The sequence below is a fragment of the Taeniopygia guttata genome, chromosome 12, assembly GCF_048771995.1.
Source record: "Taeniopygia guttata chromosome 12, bTaeGut7.mat, whole genome shotgun sequence".
In the NCBI taxonomy this organism is placed as follows: Eukaryota; Metazoa; Chordata; class Aves; order Passeriformes; family Estrildidae; genus Taeniopygia; species Taeniopygia guttata.
In genome coordinates this window covers 9081800-9105201 of record NC_133037.1, presented here as the reverse complement: position 1 = coordinate 9105201, position 23402 = coordinate 9081800, and the positions used below count along the sequence as shown (strand labels likewise).

General features: G+C 43.2%; 1 protein-coding gene across 1 annotated transcript in view; it reads left to right on the top strand.

Moving 5' to 3' along the window:
- The window catches only part of SETD5 (SET domain containing 5), a 65100-nt gene that overhangs the window by 8626 nt on the left and 33072 nt on the right, over nt 1–23402 (top strand). The window contains exons 2-6 of the mRNA XM_041718822.2: nt 17182–17356; nt 21157–21262; nt 22143–22354; nt 22675–22733; nt 23141–23328. Coding sequence (XP_041574756.2) covers nt 17286–17356; nt 21157–21262; nt 22143–22354; nt 22675–22733; nt 23141–23328 — 636 coding nt within the window. The 5' untranslated portion in view covers nt 17182–17285. The remainder of the gene's footprint in view (nt 1–17181; nt 17357–21156; nt 21263–22142; nt 22355–22674; nt 22734–23140; nt 23329–23402) is intronic.

The window sequence follows — 23402 nt, the reverse complement described above, 5'->3', positions numbered from 1 at the left end:
GTCTAACAGAACTTGAGGCAGCATTCTGGCTGTTGGTGTTTGAATAAAGGTATTTAAATGTTAGCATGTCATGACATCTCCAAACGTGTATTGCTGTGCAAAAAAAATTCATGATGGGTGTGAGCAGTATGTCTCATAAGCAAGAAATCTCATCTGTTGCAAGGGTAATCTTTTATTTAATGAAAACATTTGCAAATAGGCCCAAATCAATCACTTTGCCATAAGGGAACCAGGCAGAGTGTATGTGCTGTCTTATCTGTACAGCTGACAGCAGTTGTGAGTTTTTGCAGTGTGGAGCTGAGTGCCCAGGGGAGCACTGGCTGATGTGTCCTGAGAGCTTGTGTCAGCTCCCCACCCATGCCCCAGGATAAGGACTCAGGCTTGGACACATCGTTTATCTGTGACAGTGGCTGGGCAGGAGGTGGAAAGTTATACTAGGACGTTGCATTTTGGGGTATGCCATCCCAAATCTGTCTCTTTAGATATGTCCCTTATCAGTAGGAGGATCTCTGCTGAGGTTAAAGCTGTGACTTTCGAGATACGCAAAGGAAATACCTTAACTCTATCCTGCAGTGGTACTGTTTGCAGGGGCTGTTTCTTGGGAGGCACTTGGATGCCCAAGTCCCAAGGATATTGGCATTCTTTTCACACCTATGGAAATCACCATCGGTTCTGCTAAGAGTGGTGCTTGTTACCTTTCCAGCTTAGCTCCTGAAACACCTGGAGCATGGTGTGGGTCACTCAAAGTCAAGAAGCTGAGAACGTAACGTGAGAACAAGGGCGACTCTTGAATCAGACTGAAGGTTTTGTTCATCTCTGACAAGTGTTTGCATCTGACAACACAGGTTTGATCTCCGGTGGATTCTCTTTGGCCACTGCAGGCTCAAAGTGTCTTTTATGAAATGTTCAGGTACAGAATTTGTAAGAAGATGAAAAACTCAGAAGCTGGGAAATTACTTTCCCCCCAAGCTGTTATGGAACAACATAAGAGTTGAAATTGATGTGTCAGAGTTCCTGTTTCCTGCTCCTGCATTTCTAAGTCTTACATGTGCAGACAGCAGTAATAAATTAGTAAAGAATAAAGCACTAGCATTTTCTAAAAGTGAGAATATGCATTGAAACCTGCAGTCATTAGTTAAGCCTCTCTTGGGTGCAGCTTGGGACTGTCAGCTTGAAACTGGTCAGCAGAAATTTGTTGAATCACACTTGAGAAGAGAATCCCAGGGATAATGAAATGGGATGTCCAAATGTTCATGCAAGTTCTGGGGTTTTTGCAGAACTGTATGAAAGTGTAATAACCAGGATCCTCTCCTTGAAATCCTTTGCTTGAAAAATCCTGTTTTTTAAACAGTTTTTAAACAGTATCGCACAGCAGAGATGGATGGGGGGAGCAGGCTGTTCTTGTAAGCAAAGTTTGTAGCTTTCTGTTGCTCTTCCAGTGTCAGAGTTTAGGCGTCATTCCTTATTCTGAGTAATAGTGAAGCAGTCTGTTCCCATGAGAGTCACTGGGCTGAGGCAATACTTGAAAGGAATTCTAAAATTTTCAGTTTCACATGAAGAGAAGGTTGTGAAGGAGGAAAAAAGTAGCTTTGACACATATTTTAAAAATGTTGGAAACTTTGCTGAAGTTGTTGAGAGATGGTTGTTACTGAAATGGTACATGAGTTTAAAATGTAGAAATTCATCTTGAACAATGGGGCTTTCTGTGAAATTCTGTTAGTACTGAAAAGGTATAATTTAGCTTAGGTTAAAATCTCTGCAGTTACACTGATCATTGCTGATTTTTGGAGTCTGCTGCTTCCCTCCCAGGATGCATGTGTGGGTCCTTAGCTTTTACTAACCAGGAATGAAACGTGTGAAATGGCCAGTGACTGAAAATTTTTTCAGATGCTTTTTGCCCTCTGAAAGATTAAATGTGGGCAAGATGATGTGTCCCCACTCCTGTTCTGCATAGAGCTATATATAGCCGTGGCTTTCATGTCTAAAGACACTGTAGGTGACATCTCAGGAGTGGTATTTTGATTTTACTGATAAAAATATTAAGGCACAAAGAAGGAATTGACTTGCATAGGACATCTTATAGGCAGTGTGGAGGTACAACATATTTGGTGTGGGGGTGTTCTTGGCTTCTGGTCTAGTGGTGCAAATTGCAGTTTTAGGTGGCTCTCCCACCCACACCAGTCATCACCTCTGCCTACATGTCCATGTTCTGTAGTGTTGTGTTCCTTCTCTGTGTGTCTTCAGTTTCTTTCAGTAAAGCTGTCAGAGGTTTTAATACTGCTGTTAGTAGTTGTGGTGGGGAGTACATTATGTAGTGGATACAGGTGAAAACATCTGTATGAGCTGATGATTGGGAAGCATGGTAGTATGAGCCAGGGGGTTTTCCCTGCCTGTTTTCACTAGCTTTATAATGCTCCAAGGTAGTTTGGGTTATGAACAATGCTGCTACTGATTTGTAGCCACAGGACTGATAAGCTATGTAAAGGGGCCTTCAGAGTACTTTGGCAAACTGTGTTTGGATGTCTAGTGCACACAAATCTATCTGCATTACTCAGGAAGATAATTCCTGTCTGTGCTGTTCTCCTTCTGTGTTTAGATCATTCTTCTATCCAGCTCTTACCCAGCTGAGGTCTCAATAGTTCTCAGTTTTTCCATAATGACAAAATCAAATTAGCCCTATGAGTGGTGCATGTGAAATTCCTTTTGGTTAAAGCACATTGCCCTGAATATTTTCTGGTTTTTTTTTTTTTTTCTTGTGAGAATTCAGCATCTTGTGTTTGAAAGAGAAAAGATGCAGATGAGGAAATGCTGTTGTTTAAGGTACGGGGAGGAACATGTAACTTGTTTCTAGAACATAATCTGTCCAGCTGTGACTTAGTCATCTTCAGTCTTATATAAAATGCATCCAATCTAAATAGTTGAGCGTCTCCCTCCTGAATGCGGCAAACCTTTTATGCTTATGTGAAGATGTGAAGCTGTAACAGGCACAAGGCATCATCTTAGGAGTACCTTCATACTTGTGAACCTGCAGCATCCATCATACTGTCAAGCCTCATTTACTCATGTGATGGGATTTTTTTTATTTTATTCTGTTCCACATTTTTTTCAAGCTTAAAGAGATTCCTTGCTGTTGGCAGAGAACACAGCACTAATAATTCCAGACAGGAGAGCAGAGAACGTAACGTGAGAACAAGAGCGACTCTTGAATCAGACTGAAGGTTTTGTTCATCTCTGACAAGGCCAAAAATTGATGTTTGAGGAAGAATGTAAGGTGAGGAGATCACAGGATCTTGGCTAATGTGTCTAATTTCAGTGTAGTAGTTCCTGCTGTTACATTACATGCAGCCCTGCTTAGTCACTTGGATTTCAGATAGCTGTTCTTCAAGGAAAGGGGAATAACTTGACTATTATGAAATGCTTTTATATGGATAAATGTATTTCCACACAGGTCCTTTGTTTATATAATTATGGAGGTTTTGGAGGGGTGGGGGGAGATTCTTCTTAGTGACAAGCAGGAACTTGTAAGCTTTGTAGGAACTGACGTGTGAGTTGAGAGATATTCTGTGCTAGTTAAGGGACGATGGACAGCCTTGTTTAGGTAGTCAAGAAAACTGATGTTGTACAACAACAATAACACTGCTGAGTGTGTTGTTAAATAAATGTATTGATAAAGAGAGGTGTTTATAAATCTTATGACTGTGGACATGGAAGATGACATTTAAAATTCTGTCAATACAGTTCCCATTAATACACATTTCATGAAACTGGGGAAGCTACCATCTTCAGTCACATATGTATTCAGGGGAAGGTCTCCTTAGGAGGGGTACTTGGAGCTGTGCTTCACTTGGGTAGTTGGAAACATTCTTCAAAGGCTTCTGAAAAAGTGTTTGATGTAGTTTTAGTTCTAAAAAAAGTTCTATGGCTTTTTTCATAAGAACTACAAATACACTGTGCTCAGTGTGAAGACTTAATGGCTTGGGTTGATGCTGCTTAGGGACCTCAAGGCTGCAATGCATTGCATGATTTTTGTGGTAAATCCATATACTGTTTTTCAGGCTGTACTTGACAAACATGGCCTAGCTCTCATGTAAGCTGCAATGCCAAGTGTAAAAATGACTAGGTGAGATTTTCCAGTCTTTGTTAGGTGGAAAGTCAGATCATCAGAAGGTTATTTTTGGCCTAAAAATACATAGTTACGCAAAGACTCAGTGGCTCTGGAGAAGAAATGAGCAATGCCCTGAGCAACTGATCCAAGTTGGCCCTTGCTTTGGAGGTAGGGAGACAGTGTTTCAGTCAGTACAACCTTCAGTGGTCCCTTCAAATCTGGATTATTCAGTGGTTGAGCACAAGACTGCGTGTAGGAGGTCTAGGGAGACATGCCTGTTTTAGGTGGAGAGGGCAAAAGATAGGAGGAAGAGGGCTGTACTCTGATACTGGAAATGTTTGTGCTGGAGAAATTGCATTAACAGTGGAGACCTGAAATATCTAAGATTGGAACTTGGCAAGGACACACTTAGCTTTATAGATGGTTGTGAGATGAAATCAGATTTTAATTCACTGTTCTTTAGATTCTTTTTATCTGGATAGCATAAAATATTTGAGAATTTTCAGATCACTGGAGAGGTACTATGGGATAATAAAGTATATTTAGGGATCTCTGAATTGTTTTGCCACATTTCAACAAAAGATGTAAATCCATCCAGATGCAAGGTGATGCATTTGTTAGCAAAACTGCAGACCCACCTATAAATTGTGAAACAGCATTTTTGAAAGCAGTAGCTCGAAGGGCTTTAAGGTCTTTACAGCTTGTTGCCTCTACATCGTACTTGGGTCATTATTTTATTTAAAAGGGTTAATGTGATTCTTGGGCATATCAAAGAGGAGGGAAAAAAAAGTGGGGAAAAGGAATATGAAGCAAAATAAGTAATCTTATAAACACAACACTGTTGAGACTGATACTAGAATTGAATTTTGGTTTCCATGCTTCAAGAAGAATGCCAGTGTATTTGGAGAGAATTCAAAGGACAGCTGCAGAAATGATCCAGGGACTGGAAAATAAGCCTCATGATGTGAGGTTTAAAGGAGCTCAACTTACTCAGCTTATTGAAAAGACAATTGAGAGAGGACTTGATCTTACTGTAAAAGGTCTTGTGAGATTTGCTGACAAAGGCATAGCAATATCAACTGAAGTTAGACAAATTCAATTTTGAAGTACAGTTTCTTAGCAATAATAGTAATTAAACATCAGATTTGTTTACAGGCAAGGGGAAAGGAGTAAACATTCATCTTAGTCTTTTACTAAAGGCCCAACTTAGTTCTTTTTGGAGAAAATACATTGTGATTTATTTTTTTAAACTATGATAATATGCCTTTCCTGACACTGGAGTTTAAGAATCTTTGAAGATTTTGTGCCATAATCAGTTGGTGCAAGTTCAAGTACAAGAATCATGCCAAGATCATGAAATTAAGATGAATTTAGAGGAGAAATAGTTAAGCCTTGCATAACACACATAAGATGTGAAAGGAACTCTGAAATTTAATGCTTTGTGGTGTGCATCATTGGAACGCAGCTCTTTCCCATACTGTGTTGCTTCAGATGTTTAAGATATGGTTAAGGCTTTCTGAAAGCCCCTACAGAGAAGCCCTGATGTAACTGTGTGCTCTCACTGTATTCAGATGAGCATTCCTGCATTCCGGTTGGCCACAGCAGAAGTCTGTAAATCTTTTTCATCCTTTTTTAGAAACAGTATGAAAAAAATTGCATAATGGCAGTATGATTATAATTCTTCTGAGAGTAAGCACAAACTCTCCTGGTAGGTTTCATTCTTAAATGAATGTAGGATATTCTCTATCTCTCAAATTAACTGGACTTGTTCAGAAAGTTTGTGTTGAAACAAATAATTGTAAGAAGTAGTGTTCTAATAGCACTTGTTTGCTGGTTTTCATGCTGTCCAAATGAGAGTACTTTAGCAATTCTACTTGTCCATCACTTTGTAAATTCACCTGGGGAATTGAGTGACTCAGTTTGGTAATGGCTCCAGATCATGCTTCTACTTTTTATTTGCAGTTGTGCATTCCACCACTCCCTTGACGGCTGCCAAGTTTCTATATTTCCATAGATTACCTTGTTCCAGATGCCTTTGCAGACATGCAGAGCTCTTAAATTCCCTTCTGGTAGCTCTCAAAATCTGCTGTTTTGTGCAGGTGGAGCTCTTCCAGTTGGTTCTGCCTGAGTGCATGCTCGTCCTTGCCTGTGCAGAGGAGGACACTGAGCTACCTGGGCTGCTCTTTTCTCCTGTGTGGCTGCATTCCTGCCTCTCCTCTCTTCCTCCTCCAGGTCCAGTCAGGGAGGAGCCCCATTGCTGTCACCTCTGCAGCTGTGCAGTAAGAAAATGCTTCCATGTCCTATGGAAGAAAAGGCTGCTGAATGTTTTCTGAACATTTTCTATCAATTTGTCATATAAATTGTGCTGTTTCTGAGGTGGGAAAGAAGCTGTCTGGCAGCTGTAAGTTTCTTTGCTTAGGGCTAGAGGGATAGCAAACTGCAGGAACGTGTTGGGGCACTACACAGCACAAAGCAAAGACCTCCAGCTTCGAGATCAAGTGCAGCAACCCCTGCTACTCACCTTGTCCAGACAGCCCTGTCTGCCTTAACCTGCAGGAGCAGCTTGCAGGAAAAAGTCACAGCTGCACACAGAAGAGGTTGTGAGGGCTTAGTTTACGAGTAGGGAAATCTCCCTCTTCCTTGCCTTCCCTCTCAGATGTGTCATTGTCCCCCTCTCCACAGCATCACGAAGCTGATGGAGAGGACCTGCTGAAGGAGGGCTGTCAGTCTGTTCAGCCTGAGCAACTTCTTGCATTTCAACCTCTTTGTTTCATTGTGTGGTTGTGCTTAGTTGCATTTATGATAATCATGAAAAATACCCTGAATGTATTACTCTGCTCGTAATTCAACATTCAAAAAAGATGGAGGTAGCAGATAGCATTACAAAGATGTGTTACAGAACCACTCACTCAGCATCGCTTTCAGGTGAGCTCTATGTGAGCACTCTTGGCCAACTGTTTGATGTCAATGCTCCTGTATTACCACCCATAAGCAGTTAAGGTGGTTGGTTGATGGTGTGCTGTACTTTTCTCAAAGGAAGAAATTGCTAATTTATGTGCAAGTCATCAGAAATAAATCAGGTGTAAGTGATTTTTGTCTTTTTTCAGTCACTGGTTGCAGGTGTTTTACTGCTAATTTCTGGTCATCTGCATTTACTTTGAAAATGTGTTCAACTGGATTATCTACTTTTTATCTTGTTAATAAAAAATGGGCTATTCAAAAAAGTGATCATGGCTCTCAGCACTGTCTCACCAAGCTTTGCATTTCTTGCCAGCAGTTAGGAAGTAGGTATTTGGGAGTTTCCTGAATAAGCATTACACCTTTTTCTCTGTGATTGTAAGAGCAAGTCTCTGATTATATTGTTTTAACCAAAATAACTTTTAAAAATTTATATTCCTAAAATCTAGTTGGGCCAGTATATTGTTGGCAGCTGTCTTATTCTGTAAATCTGATTACTGGGTGAACATCCACTCTACATGGAGGATCCAACATGCAAAGCTGGGGCATGCTGAGTCAGTAGTACCTGCATTTGGGGATCAGTGCATAACTTACTAGTGTCAAAATACTGTAAAATGTGAGATGCAACTCATCCAGAAAAGTGAAAGGTGATAAAGAACACCTCTTGGACATTGTTCAGCATCATTGAGTGGTTGGAAGCCCAGAAGGGGACTAAGGAGTTTTGGTTGATGCTGCCTTTTGACCTCATGAGTGCTCTCAGTCTGCTCTCTAACAGGTTTTGTGCTGGGAAAAGCGTATCTGCCAGAAAATGTGTGAATTTGCTAGGAGTCCCAGAACCATCTTAACATGACCAAGAGTGCAACTGGGCACCAGATCCTGGGCAAGTGCTACAGTTGGTGATGTCTCCTAGAAAGATGTCCCTGAGAAGGGGATGTCGTGGGACAGTGCAGTGGGCTGAGCCTTGGAACCTGTCAGAACACGGGAATATTGCCAAAATCCTGTACAAATCACTAGATTTTAATGCAGAACAGTGCTTATATAGCTCAGTAATGGATCTGACTCTTGCCGTGTGTGGCACGGGTTGCAGGTGTTTTTGTCACCTGGTTTCTCACTCGAGGCCCATCGGACAGACCCATGTTTGTGGAACGTGGCTCAAAAGCGTTACACAAGCCTGCAGTAACTTCCTTACAATGCAGAGAAAAATGTGTTTGCATGATCTGGAGCCCAGGTGTGAGGCTGCGAAACTTGCCAGTCACAAACCACAGCGGCCAGGTTGGAGCGGGAATGGCACTCAGAGATGGTTTGGGCATGGGAGAAGGGTCAAAACGAGTTCTGTAATGGAAAGCAGGGCTGAACCTTCGCGTGGGAGCTGCGGCTCCATAATTGCCACACTGTGTGATGTTGCCATGGCTGCCCGGGCAGTCCCTGCGTGGTTTCCCGATGTGTGAGAGCAGGCCGAGGCTGCCGGCGAGCGCAGAGCTGTCCTACGTGTTTGGGGAGCTCAGGCGTGCGCTGGCAAGCCGCGGTGATGGGAGGATCTCTGTGTGGGAGATTGGAGGCTTTGAGCTCAGTCTCTTCCCCATCTCTTCCCTCCCAACAGATCAGAGAATGAGCTGTGATTTTTGCAGGACTTTAAAACACCCTTTTTTTTTTCTTTTTTTTTTTTTTTTTTTTTCTTCTTTCTCTCCATTGCAAAGTCCTTCATTCTGCCTTAAGCCGGGGTCGGGCTAGGAGCGAGGCTGCAGTGTGAAAATGGAGAACCCTGAGGGCACGAAGGAAGGCCTGGGGGGGTTTGCCGGGCCTGGAGGACTCTGGCATGTTTTGATCCGAGAGCCTTTGGCTGCCTTGCCATCTGCATAGCCTGTGAATAGTTTTCTCTGGCACAGACCTTGTTCCTTAGTGTTGCATCATCTCTGGGAGAAAGGCCAGGTCCGGAGCCCCAGCACAAAGGCTTTCTGAAGCCGATGAAGCTTGTTCTGTGTGCGGAGCGTCTCTCTCCTTCCTGTCGTCCTTTCCATGAGATTCCTGAAGCGGTCTCCATCCGAGACCCCCCTCGTCAACAGCTGCTTTTTCTGCGCCGCTTCCTGCACACCTGGCTGATGCAACGTCTGCCTGGGGAGCGCTGCCGGAGTCGGCTCTGAAGCCGGGTTGTTCGGCCCGCGGGGAGGGGCCGGGCAGGCAGCCCTGTCACGTGGAGCCCTTAAATAGATGTATAAAGGACGTACAGCGAGACCTCCAGGCACTGGCAGAGAGTATTTAGTGGGATTATGCAGAAATCTTTTTTCCGATACTGGGACTGGAGGTTGCAGTACTACTCCTGGCAACTTGTTAGTGGTTAGCCTTCCACTGGTTGTAAGTTTGGGATACTGCTCTGTGCCAGTAAATCCTGCTGATTCCCCTTCTATATTCAGCGACTTCCCGTGACTCTGGACTGTCTGAATTCTCATGGGAACTGTAATTCTTTGGCTTTGGATTTGATCCTAGTTATTGCCCTTTATTGCTGAGTTTCCCTCTGACCTTGCATGTGGTACAGGCTTTTCTCTCTGAAATACCTTCAAAACGCAATTTCAAAGTCTAAGGGTTTTTTTCTTTTTGTGGGGGGTTGTCTGACAAGCTTTTAAATTTAAGGTTTGTCTACTTTGTAAAGTTTAATAGTTGCATGGATTAAACCATTCATGTGAATACTATTGTATCCACAAGCAACAAAACTTAGAACAAGGAAGCCCTTTGGCCTGCTAAGGTTGAACCAATGCTATTTACATTATTTAAATTGAGTCTTACTTGATCTGTAGCCATTTTCTGGTGTAGGCAGGTCTCTTAAAACTTGAAAACATATGGGCAAGGTGTGGTGGACTGAGCAGTATTGTTTCCAATATTGCTGTTCCTAGTTATCAGCCTCATTGCAGAAATTTATTGCCCCAAGAACAGTGTCTAAATGGGAATATGTATTTTACCTGTTTCTGCTTTTAGTCCGGTCTTGGCATCAGCTGCAATTGATGAGACATGGCAGTGTTTCCTTCCTGCCACCTGTTTTGGCAAAGATTTAGAGGAGATGGTCGCAGCAGTAACATCAGCTGCCACAGCTGGATTCACTGGAGGTTGGTTGTCAAACTCTTAGTCTCAGAGTATCTGTTCTGAACCTTTTTGTTTGCATTTTTGTGACATACAGGCATTTGACTGTTCTTCTTCACCTCATGGGAAAAGAGAGCAGCAACCTCACAGTATAGGACCAGCATAGCAATTAGTGTTCCCTGCACTGCAGAATAGTTTTGCCCCATGACTGTTACCAAATCAAAAGTTTGTGGAACTGGAAGAGAAAAGGGATATTTTTCCTCTTTCCCATTCCATGTACTTTAGTAACTTTTGTGCCTTAAACTGTGGTGCCTTTTTTTCTCTTGTGTTACTGTATATTTTCCAGAAAATAGTAGAGAACTGTATTTGCAAAAGTAAAATGTAATAAATAGAATAAAATATACTAAATTAAAAAACATAATTTAAAATGCTTTTTTATTAGAAGAATTTGTCACCTTCACCAGCAATTTGGAATGCTGTGAGATAGAGCCACTGTAAAGCAATGGTTTTAGCATAGAAAGGGGATCTTTTGAGTCTGTGGGATTTTTCTGAATTTCTCCACTGTTTCTGTTATTCATTTAGTTTTATTTTGATGATTTCGAATTTTCATAGTACTGTGATGTTTTCTTGAAGATTTCCTCTGTTTATGACCCTTAAATTTATGTAGACTTTAATATGATATTCTTGGTTGGGATAGTCCTTTTTGCATTGCATTGTTTACAGTCCTTTAAAACATCATCTGTGTCACCTGCTCAGCACACTGTGTGAGCAGACCATACAAATGCTGCCAGGTCCCTTCTGATCAGCATGGGGTACAGGCAAAGTTCCCTGGCGTGTGCCTGCCACCTCTACATAAACATACCTCAGAATAATTTGGTCTGCCATGGATCACTGCTGCTCTGTAATTTGCTTCTGCTTTCTAATATGGCATTTTTATGGAATTATCTTTATGGATGACTCTTCAACCAATTTACAAGCAATAGAAATTAAACTTTCTAGTAAGGTTCTGTGATGCAGATTAGATGTTTTAAGAAAGTCCAAACAAACCCTTGTCTGACATCTTCACCTCTGGACCATATTGAACTGTCAAGGATGTGATTGAATTGTCCAGGAGAAGGCATTTCTGGAGACAAGGTCTTACCTGCCCTCTTTTTTACCTCTTACTAAAATTCTCTTATATTTTTTATCATAGTATCTGAAATCTTTAATGATTTCAAAAGAAAAACAGGATTCTGTTTGGGTTTGCATAACGTCTTGACTGCTGAAGCAGCAGCAAAGTTTTGAGGTTATTCTTTTTGCCTTTTAATATAATTTCTGCAGTCTTGGGTCAGTTGCTAAGAGTACTTGACTATGCATTTTGTAATTTCTCTGCTTGGATTAATTTCTATCAGTTGCTCTCTCATCATTTGTAGTTCCTTAAGGTGTAGTTCACAGAGGAGTGTAACTAAAATTGATGTTTTCTTTATGAGATAAAATGATGGAATCGTGTGGAGAGATATTGTGAAAATTGCCTTAAAATGGCTTAAACCTAGTTTAATTTTTTATTACATTTACTTACTTTCCATCTGTTTCAAATTTTATCAAAATCAGTTTAACTTCCTTGTACCTCAATTTAATAATGGCTTATATAGCCATCACTGAACAACTTTATCACGTTGATGATGTTAGCTAAGTAGGTGTATTCATAAACATGTATTGAGGTAGTGTGTAGTGCTTTCATAGAGCACTTCAAGAATAATGGGAATTGTTAATATTATTTCATATCTTGTAAGGAACAACTTGACTGATGCATGGGCCTCTGGATACCAAAAGCATTTTAAATCACACATATTCTAAAAGCAGTAGTTTTGCCATTCCCTGATCTTTGACTGCAGCTCTTGTGAGTGTGATGAGCAGGAACAGCTCTCATTAGGTTGTTGCTTTTTGACATTTTACGATTTTAAAATGCTGCTATTCTTGTTCTAAGAGCTTGTTGGTGTTCTTCAAGGTTCCCTAGACCCCAGAGAGCAAGAAGAACTCTGAACCAAATAAGTACATAGAAGCATTTATTTTTGCATATGGTTGCATACATGTAAACCAGGGGGCAGTTTTGAGAAAGGCCTAAGACAAATATACCTTTAACCATTGCGCTATACTTGTCAATAACTTGGTTATCATGGTGTGCATAGCTAGTAATGAATGCCAGTGTTGCCTGTTACTTTGATATTTTCTGTTGTAGACCAGGACTGAGTTCTCCCAGACGCCGTGGGATAGAACTGCTGTCTTGCTTTGTCTGCCCACTAGCAGATGATATATGGATCTAATGATAATAGTGAATACATACATCAATATTTCATTCTTTAAAACTGGCACAGTTGTTTCCTTGCTGCTTAGTGAACCCAGCTTGTTTTCAGAGCAGAGCTAAGCATTTCTATTGGTAGATTGAGGCACACTTCAAGTACTTTTAGCAATCTGTTTCACAGTCAGTTGCAGCTAAATGATTTAAGGGTTTATCTGCTCTGCCCTGTGTCTTTGTAGATGGCTGTATAGAAAAACATGTCTGAAATTCAGGGAATTTGATGCGGGTTTTTTTACCTGTTAAATAAAGAAAATCTTGATCTGATTCTGTTTGCTCTAAAGGTGCTTTCCTTTCTCTGAGGATCTGATCTTGACATGAGGTTTGTGCATATACTGGGAGTGCTTGATTGGACTCAGGTGGACTATGCACATATTAGAGTGACACTGGCAGATGAGAGTACTTTTTCAGCATGGTAATGGAAGCTGTTCCTGTTTACATTAGATGTCCCATAGATTTTGATTATTCTGAAATTTCCAGGGGAAAAGATGAATGAAGAAGATCTAAGATGCTAACACTTGTTACACAGCTCTACATGCTGAGTGATTTGCCACTGGTGCAGATAACAGTGTAAGTATGAACTTACCAGACCTTGCTGTTTCTGTCCCAAATGAGTCTGGCTGAGAGGATGCCAAAGAAGTATACTCTGGACTGGCCCGTGGCAGTATGAGGTGCAGGAGAAAAAAGTGCTTTGAATTTGATATGACTGGTAATGGCGTGGGAGCTTAAAAATGTGCAGTTCATTATACATGGAGTTCATCCTTTGTAATAGAGGCCCATTGCTGAGCATAGAGAAGATGATGATGGTTATTGTTCAGACAGTAACTCTAGGTTGTCAAAAGTCTGGAATCTGTTGGGAAGTATGGGGAGAGGTAAAGGAAGCACTTGTCTGTCCTTTACTATCTGTGAACAAGAAGTGGTCTCCAGTGCACATAAAGGTGATTTCCTTGTTCTCCCTGCCCTGGCTCACATATTGAAGTTCTGCATAATCAGAATAGGCTTTTGTCAGTTTGTCCATGATATGTTTGTACCAGTGTTACTTTTTTATCTTTCTTGGCCATGCATGAGACACTGGGTGCACAGTAGTAAAGTATTTCAGGCTCTTTGTGGACAAGACTCACAGATGTGCACTGACCCTGCAGAGGAACAGGATGAATCTCTGTCCTCCCCCTGCTTGGTAACTGCTTTGTCCTTGAATCTGTGACCATGGGAGGCTGTGAGGGACACATTCTGTCCCCCCTGAGATTCTACAGCATCACCCGAGCAGCCCCAAAGGATGATGGGGTCTGAATTATGCAGTCTGTGAGACTGTGCCTGGGGTTTTTGTCTGCAGGTGAATTTTTCATGACACTCACAAATACTTTGTAGAGTCTGTCACCAGATGTTGCACACCACGGGAGCCCAGAAGTGTCTGTATGACTGGGACATGAGTGAAAACTGGAACAACCGCATCTTGAAGGAGGAAGCTCTGGTGAGCTCTTTGACTCACTATGCTTGATTCTCCCTGTTAGTACAGACTTCTAACACCACAAATAATAAAGAGAGTTTCCAGCAGTAAATTTTCTGCATCTGCTTTATTTGTACATGGATGGCACTGGCTGTGGAAGTGAGCCAATGCAGCACTGCAGCCATTGCATCCTAAACAGTGTTCCGAAAATTAAATTCACTGTTACAGCAGCAGGTGTTACTTAACCTTCACTTGGCCAGCTTAGATTTATTACAGTCCTTTCTGTCAATACAGGATGTTACCTGAAATAGCTGAATAGCATATATTCACAGTGTAGCCAAGGCAGCCAGTCACACTGGGTCAGTCCCTTGGTGTGTGACTTGTGCTGAGTGAGAACTGGGGATCCCTGCTGGGGTGGCTGTGTGGGTGGATGCTCATCTGGGCTGTTCTTATGATGTTGGGGAAGACCAAGTATCTTTATACCGGTATGACTGGTTAAGGAGGCTGGTGTGTAGGTGCCAAATGTGGGGGGGGAAATATCTTTAAATGCTGCATTTTCAAAACCAGCTAAATTTTATCTACCTGATAGGCCATCAAAATTCCCATTTCCATTTGATTACAAAAAGAATTTGTTGTAAGGGAGATACATTTGTGCTGTGGTCTGAAGCTCATTAGATTGAATTCAGACTTAGAATTTAATAAAACTTCTTTCAGTGGCAGCAGAGAGAACTGGGTGTGACTTCTGTTTTTTTTCCCCTTCAGTTGTATTTTTGGGGGTAGAGGTAGAAAGGACCTTGGGGATTGAATATACAGGAAATTGTCCAGTGTGGTAGGTGAACATCTAGATCCCAACCCCAGCATTATCTGTCAGGCTGATCTTTGCATGTTAGCAGGCCAAGTTTCGTGGAGTCCAGACTGTAATGTAGCCTGAAGGTGAAGTGGTCTTGGACAGTACTTGAAGTTGGACTCAGCAGTTCGTTTTGAATTGTCAAATTGTCAGAATTGAAAGTACATGTAAAATAGCAGCACCAAGCAGTGAAATCTGAACATGGGTGATAGTTGGGCAAGTATTGCTGGGTCAACACAAAAGTGAACTGGAATTTGCCTTGTTTAACCTTTTGGTTTGCCATTTCATGTTTCTACAGTAATCTTCACAAAAATGGGAGTTACCAGACCATATCAGTGCAGCAGCATTTGTACAGTACTGAGAGAAAGAGGGTTTCCTATGAAAAGTGGGTGAAAACTTGTCCCAGTTACTCCTGGCTTGACCAGGTATCCTGTGACTCTAGTCCAGAAGCTGCACCTGAAATCCTCCAGTTCTGCTTAGTCACAGGCAGGCGGGAGGCTGGAATTCGTCCTGATGAACTGTCAGGCTGCTGCCAGCTGGGTACAGTCATTGGCAAAGGCATGAGATCAATAGAGGGAAAAACATCTAAACAAGTATTTGGAAAGATTACTCGGTGTGGGGAGAGGGAGAGTTTTCCATATTCCTGAAAGGGAAGGATGCTTCAGACACTGAGAAACTTGTGTTATTTCTTTTAACCTTGTGCTAGAGTTTTACGTGACTCGGTTGAAGGAGGGATTGATGTCTGCAGCTTTTAGCTGTATTTTAGTAGCAGTTTGTCTCATCTTGTGGCAGTGTAGAAATCACAACTCTTGTCACAAGCACGAGAAAGGGTAAATAAGACACTTCTGGAAGGTCCTTTTTTTTTTTTTTTTTTTTTTTTTTTTTTTTTTTTTCCCAGAAAACACACTCAAGGACACTGGGCTGTCTTGGGTTGGAACTGCTTGTGAGCTTAGTCCTGCCGGTTTCCTTTTTCATCTCCCACCTCCCTGTGAGACCATTGCTTTGGGGCATAACAGGGAATTGCCATAGACCACTTAGAAATCTTTATGTGCTACTTCTGTAATTCACTGTATGCCTGTCATACTCTATGAAAGATTTTCCATAGGGATGTATGCTGAAGAAGGAAAAGTATTTCCTTGTGCCAAGAGAAGCGGCCTGCCTTTTAAGACAGGAAAAGGCAACATAGCATGTAGCATTTAAACTTTCTGACTCTCACTCTTCATTTGCCCTTATAGTGAGTGTGTGTTTTTGTCTTTCTGGGGGTTTTGTGTATTAAACAATGGCTGGACTGTGGTGTCCAAAGGCAGTTCCCTGTGTGAAATTCACTACCCACAGGAAAACTTGGCTCAGGGCCTCTGTAGCCCAGGAGGGTTTGCTGGCAGAGCCCCGAGATGCCGGGGAGCATGTGACAGCAGGCAGGCCTGTCTGCGCTGCCGGAGCCAGGGAAAGGCAGTGGAAAGTATTCAAGGCTGCCCTTAAAGTTTAACGTGCAGAGAGGGTGGCTGTCTCCATTTTTCTTTGGCTTTAGAGCTACCTTTGCTGCGTGCAGAAATGCAGCTTCTCTCTGTGTTGTGGGGGGGCTCTCTTCGAGCTGTGTAGAATAATAGCTCCTTTATGCTCGTCTGTGTTACTGAGGTTATTTACATAACGAGGCGCTGATCCCATTTCACCTCCGGCCGCCATGCGACCCTCGGAAGTCCGCGTTGACCGGCGATTTCTCCGGCGGCCGTAGCAAACGCTGCGGTCAGCAGGGGAGGTGGGGCCGGGGCTTCCCCGGCCCGGCGGCGGCCGCGCCCCGGTGCCGCCGTGACTCGCCGTGACTCACCGCGGCTCCCGCACCCGGTCCCGCCGCGCTCCCCGCGCCCAGACTCTGCCCTGGCTCTGCCGTGGGGACGTGGTGTGGGAACAGCACTCACCTGTGCTGGGGGCCTAGCAAGTGCACGTACAAACTGGGCTCCAGGGAGAGGTCTCAGCTCGGTCCACCCTGGCATTGTCTGCTTGTCCACAGAGATGGGATTTTGCCTGCAGCTCGTTTGGGGAAAGAGGAAATGCTGGTGGACGGCTGTGGGTGATAGGTGACAGCTGCTGCTTATATGCAGGAGGAGCTAATAGATTACTTATCTAATAATTAGTCCTGAGTTTACTTGGGGGGGGAGGGAACGGTCATTATCAGCTTTAAGGCAAAGCAGCTCATTGCATGCCAGTCCAACACTGTAAAAAACCCCTAACCTCCCCACCAAACTTCTGCCATCTACCTCTTCCCTGGCCCTACATATGAAAATGAAGTAAAAATGATGTGGCATGTCACTGACGGAAATCTATTTCTGCTTTTCTTTGCTGTGAAAGCCTTCTTTAGAGGCATACAGGGAGACCTCATCCCATAACGGAGATGCAATGCTTTGTTTCTACCCTGGTAGGTTTCCCCATGTCCGTGACGTGTTGGCCGAGGCTCTGCGGCTCCTCTCCGCCCTCGGAGCGGCCAGTCGCTGCCCTCTGGACTCCGTGATCTCCGACGGGCGTCATGAGCATTGCAATCCCTCTGGGAGTCACCACACCAGATACGTCCTACTCCGACATGGCTGCAGGATCGGAGTGAGTGTTACCCCACGGATGAGGAGAAAGGAAAACGGGAGGGTGCCAGAGGGCTGACCTGGAGTCGGGCTGTAGGATTGGTGCCAGTGCTTTCTCCGCTCAGGAGAAAGGGGCTGCTGGTCCACTGGCTGTATGAGAGATGGGTATTAACAAATGCAGAGTTATGGAAATTGGTAAGTTTGACAAGAGGATATGGGGAAAAGGAAAATTCCAGCAGTATGAGGCCCTCAACCATGTTTTTTTATCAGCTTAGCTAGTAAATCTATAGTCAAGTGCAGGCAGTCGTACGTTTGCTGTACCCAGGCTTGACGTTGGCATGGTACAAACCAGCTCCTTTTCCAACAGCTGCATTGTGAGGGATCAGCAAGCTGAACCTTCCTCTCAGTAGAGCCTTTTAGCTCAGACTTGGTACCAGTCTTGTGTGACTGATTTGTGGAGACCTTTGGAGTTTGACAGAGATGTGAGACAGCATCAGCCTGGGTAGGCACCTTTATTTTGTTTCTGCTCCTGAGCAGACTCCAAGGAGCACACCTCGGAGAGCATCCTTTGGAGTCCCCACCACAGGACCATGTGCAGGGCTGTCACTGCAGCCCTATCTCTGAGGCCTGTTGGAGGGGACTTACATTTCTTTGAAAACACTTTACTTCTGCAGAGTCAGAAGTATTTGAAAATCAGGAAATACCACATTGTGATCTCTTCTTAAAACCTTGTTAGAATCATGTCAGGTAGGGCTAGAGTATGTTTTTGTCAAGGATGAAAGTGAGACCTGAAGTATATTTCTTTGTGCTTCTACCTCCTGCTTGCCTGCATCCTTCTTTGAAACATGGACTGTAGTATCTCTTTACAAAAATTTACAAATGATGTTTTGGAGATAGGTTTCTCCCATTTATTATTTAGAGATATCTACTGTGCAAATACCTGCACCTAGTCAGCTGGACTAGTGTAGAACAGAAATTGCTCCAGACTCTATTAATTTTGATCTGTAAGAGCAGTGGGCTAAGGTTTGAATCACTGTTTTTCCCTTCCATCTCACCCTGATTTGACTATGCATAGAGTTTTGACTATGCAGTCTTACTCTCTACAAGACTGCTAATGCTCTTTTTTGTCTGTCTTGGCACTGGCCCCATTCTAGCCATTCTTCTTTGTGATGCTTCATTCCATCCTAAAGCCCACATTTTTACATATTGTTTTTAAAGGGAGAATCAGAATCTAGCAAGTCACTCATCTGCGCTGGTTACATGATCCTTCACTTTTCAAGATCTATCATTTAGTATTGCTTGTCACACTGCTTCTCCCACAGCAGCACTTTGAAGACTCAACATGCAGGAATTTTAAACTGTTTATGGCAGGAGGAAGAGTGCTAAATAGTTTGCTCATGTACTTTGCTTTCAAAGCTGAGCGTGACAGGGAGAAGAGCCAGATGTGTCTGCGCATGTGTCCCTTGTAGCATTTAACTATCAAAAAGACTGACTATAAACCTTCTGCAGAGTATTTTCTTTCTCCCTTGTAAGAAATTTGTAGGTCCAGCTTGAGGCTAGTCTGGAGTGTGTTGAAAGAAGGCATTTGAAGATTTCTGAATTGGTTTCTCTGCCTGTTTTCTAAAAATTGGGGTGTCCAGGACTTCATTCTCCAGGCTTTGCATCGATGCACTATTACTGCTGAAGTGTCCTTCATGGGTCTGTTCAAAGTTAAGGCTGTCCTTCACTTTGCCTTTGAAACTCTCTGGTTTGATACATAATGTCTAGGGTACCTGAGCTTTGTACCTCTTAAAAGAGACTGATTGCAAGATGTGCATCACAGAGGCAGTGGGGAAGGTAAAAGGAAAACTAACTGATCTTCTTTACAGGCTGAGCTGTAGCATCTTTCACGGCCTCTGATACAGAGAGGAGGTGAAAATGGTGTAGGGTGTTGCTGTTCATCTGAGGGTGACATGGAAGCTGCAGAGTAGTTTTGCTGTGTTAGTCTGACTGCATATTGGAAGGTGTGGAAGCTGCTTGGCATGCTGCTGCTGAGGAAGCATGGGCCCCAGCGTTGTTGCCCCTGGACACCGTTGCACCAACAATTCTGAAGTTTTATTGCTAATGCTTGCGGCAGCATTGCTGGTATTCCAGTCTGACTGTGGTTAGGAATGTGGCTGCCTTGGACGGAGGACATATCTGCTGTTTAGACTTTTTAGGCTCTTTTTCTTCTGATACTGAAATATTTCTGAAAGGGTTATTAAACCTGAATAGATTTGACACTGTACCAATCTGAAAGTCCTAAAGGATTGTTGCAGAGGCTGGATTATGTGGCAAACTCTACATGGTACCTTTTATTAAGAAACACATCCTTTGAGAGAGATCATCTATATCTCTCCTGCTTCTGACAGTTTAGCTGGCTGTAGTAACATTGAAAACCAACTGAATTTGTCATGTCGTGCACCTGAATCCTGAGCTACAGAAGTGTTGTTTGCATAGGTGTTATGTCTTCTACTTTCTGCAGTCCTTTGTACAATAAATTATTGCTCCTTTATGTTGCAAAGACAAATCCACCTTACTCCAGAATAAGCCAGAAGCTCTGAGGCTGGTGCCGTGGAGAATAGATGGAGTTGAGTGGCAGGGTGGGGCAAACTTAAGTGCAGCAGAGATTTCAAGAGCTAATAGGAAGTCCAAAGGGCAAGGGGTTACTCTTCTTGGGTTCCTAAGCACTGCCTCACGTGTGATTGCTGGCCATTATTTGATGGTGCCTGGTTCATGCTGGCCATGTAGGACCCACTGAGAATCCTGTGAGATCTCACCAGGGCAGCAGAGGTCTGAGGTAAAGTTTTCATTTTCGATATTTTTATTCCCTGCTTGCTCAGCTGCATGCTGTAATTTTGATGAAGATTTCATCTGCAGACATGATTCAGTAATATTCTGTTGTATTCTGATACAGGCCCTACTTCTGATCTGTGCAGAGGTTATTTGTATCTTCTCCTTGTTACAGAAGACAGCATGTTTCCTTGCTGGTGTTCTGTCTGTAGCCTCATTATCTAATATCCCCTGCATTGAATTGCAGCTGTCCCTTCTCTGAGTAGGTTTTCTGCAGCTTTCTGCTGAGGATGTACCTTTGATTTTTAGCTGTTTTTTTTCACCACCCTGTGGTGGAAGAGTGCATTGTACCTCAGCAGCAGATTTCCTGTTCTGCTCATTGCAGGCTGCTGTACAGAAAGCACAGGGTGAGTCTGATCTGTCTGTGGCCACTGTCTGTCCAGGTCATGGATTTTGTTGTCTCTTTGTAACAGGAACCTCCAGTTCCTGGTAGTTGCTGTCAGGATAGCTGCAGTTTTCGTGCAGGCTTTATCACAGGATGTTGGACTCAGTAAGACTTGATATCTGAAGGAGAGAGAAACAAGTGCAGGTGCAGGAAAGCTGCTTAGCTGCAGTTGAAATAAGCTGTTGCAGAGATAAAATGGCAGTACTGTTCAGTGGCTTTGAGATTAGGCTAGCTGGGTTCAGATGCGTATGCTGAACTAGACCAAATTTCCTCAACAATAAGGAAACTGAGCTTCTTACATGCTAATTACCTTTTTGACTTCCCAGACTGAGACCTAGTTTAATGAGCTGTATAGGGTGGCCCTTACTCAGTTCCTTCCCTCTGAAAGCAGGTTCATCCTGTACAGCTTCTGCACACATGATGCTTGGTGAGTCGCATGACAACACCTCGATTTCATGACGTTTCTTAATTTTGAGCTCATGTGTTCAATAGAAAAGAGCAGTGAAATACTGGCACTAAAAAAATGATGTTGTATTGATGGGTTTTACTTCTGGCCCTTTCTGCAGCCCAGAGTCTGTGGAAGCTAGTCCAGCTGTCAGTGAGAAGAATGTGTACTCCAGCCACGGCTATGGGGCCACCCAGAAACACAGCTATCGCGGGCTGCCTTACGCAGTGAGTACTCTCTCTGCAGTGAATCAGCTCTTTACTGTCTACTTTTACTCTTTTCTCCTTGTTCCGTAGTTCTTTGCCTATTAAGCCTTAGAAATTTTGGCTTATTTATTAGGGAACACTAAGTTAGAGCTGAGTTCTGCCATACATTTTTCATTTCTGTGTTTATTGTTTGTGAAGTCTTGCATACTCTACAGCAAACTTTATTAGTGTTCTAGGTGATAGATTTTTAACTGGATGAAATAAATGAATGAAGTGTGAATATATATGAATATATAATATTTTCCTGGTGGTAATTTTAAGCCCCATTTGGTTTATTGTGCACTATTTATACTTGTTTCAACTGCTCAGATTTTCACAGTGATAACTTAAAACAACGAGAATCAAGGAGCTGTCAGGAGCATGGGAGTTGGGAGCATGGCATGAAGCTGTGGGATGAACAGGGTGTCACAGAATCCTTGAGGTTGGAAGGGGCCTCTCGAGATCACATAATCCAACCTCCCTGTTCAAGCTGACTGCTTGAGCAGGTTGCTCAAGACCATGTCCAGTTGAGTTTTGATTATCTCAACAGACAGAAACTCTACATCTCAGGGCAGCTGGTTCCACTGTTTAAACACTTATGTCATCTCAGATTATTAGCAGTGTAACAGTTAATGTCGAAAGAGCCTGGTTGTTTTCATAGGTTTTGAGTTTAATTCATTGGTGCTGAAGGAAATAATTTACATGTTTCAGAGCTATTATTGTACCTTCTTGGTAGGTTGAGGAATTCAGACTATTGTTTTACAGCAGTTAAATATTAACCTGGGAACTGTGGATTTGGGACTTCAGTTTCTAGGCATCATATCTTCACATTAAAAGTAGTACTGCAAATACTCATTTTCAGGATCATAATTATGGAGCCCCTCCTCCTCCAACACCGCCAGCCTCTCCTCCTGTCCAGACCATTATACCTCGTGCAGAACTGAATGGCCTGCACTCGCCTGATGAGGAGAACTCCGGGGATAGTGAGAGCTCCTCAGAAGGAGAATCAATTCCCACTTGGTGCCACTGCAGTGTCTCCCAAGATGGTTTCCTCCTCAAGTGTGAAAAGTGCAGGTAAGCTTTGGTGCAGTGCAGATCTGGGCTGCTCCTTGTCTTGACTGCTCATACTGAACCGTGTCACCTTTGGGCTGTGGGACAGACTTCCTTTTGCTAACTGGAGCATTCTTTCCAGTGCTTTACCCAGTATTGACCCTCCTCCTTTGCGTTGTCAGCCTGACAAGTGTTGGTGGCACCAGGAGTGGAGATGAGGATGTTAAATCGATGTTCTTATCATCCTGGGCCCCACTGAGGGCACGCATCTTGTGACATCCTGTTGAATTTCAAGTGACTTTACTCCTACAAACCAGCTTCAATTGTGCATTCTCCTTTGGCAGAGGAATGAGCAGGGGGAAGGTGATCAGACTCCGCCACCGGAAGCAGGACAACGTGTCAGGTGAGTTTGAGGTTATAATTCTGATAACAGTGACTTTTATTTTCTTTCTTCAAGACCTTTGTCTCTTGGATGCTGTAATCATCTGACTGTGATCAGTGCCAGCTAATGTTCTTTGCCTCCCAACCACTGGGATTTTCTCCTCTCCTTACGCTTCACCTCAGTTAGCTCTAGGGAAAATCAGATTATCTTGTGAACAGAAAAGGCGAATTTTCATCAGTGCTATTCTGTCACATATCCAGAAGTTTGAAACACCTGTTCCCAGTTTGGGTGGGAAAACAGAGGTGGTATAGTTCTCTCAGGGAAGAGCTGTTCAGGGGCAGCAAGTTGTCTTGATGAAAATGGCCATAAGGATAAGCTGTGCTCTCAGGGATGAGAAGCTGTTGCTCATGAAGCACTTGTCTCTCTAGGTGGGGACAGCAGTGCCACTGAGAGCTGGGATGAAGAACTCTCTCCCTCCACAGTGCTGTACACGGCCACGCAGCACACGCCGACCAGCATCACGCTGACCGTCAACCGCGTCCGCAGGAGCAAACCCAAGAAGAGGAAGAGGAGTACAGAAAAGGCTCGCGCTGCTCCAAAGGCCAAGAAGATCAAGGTATGTGGAGTGAGACAAGGTTGCTGCAGTTCCTACCAAATGGTGTGCAGAGTGTTGTTAGGAGCAGGTTGACA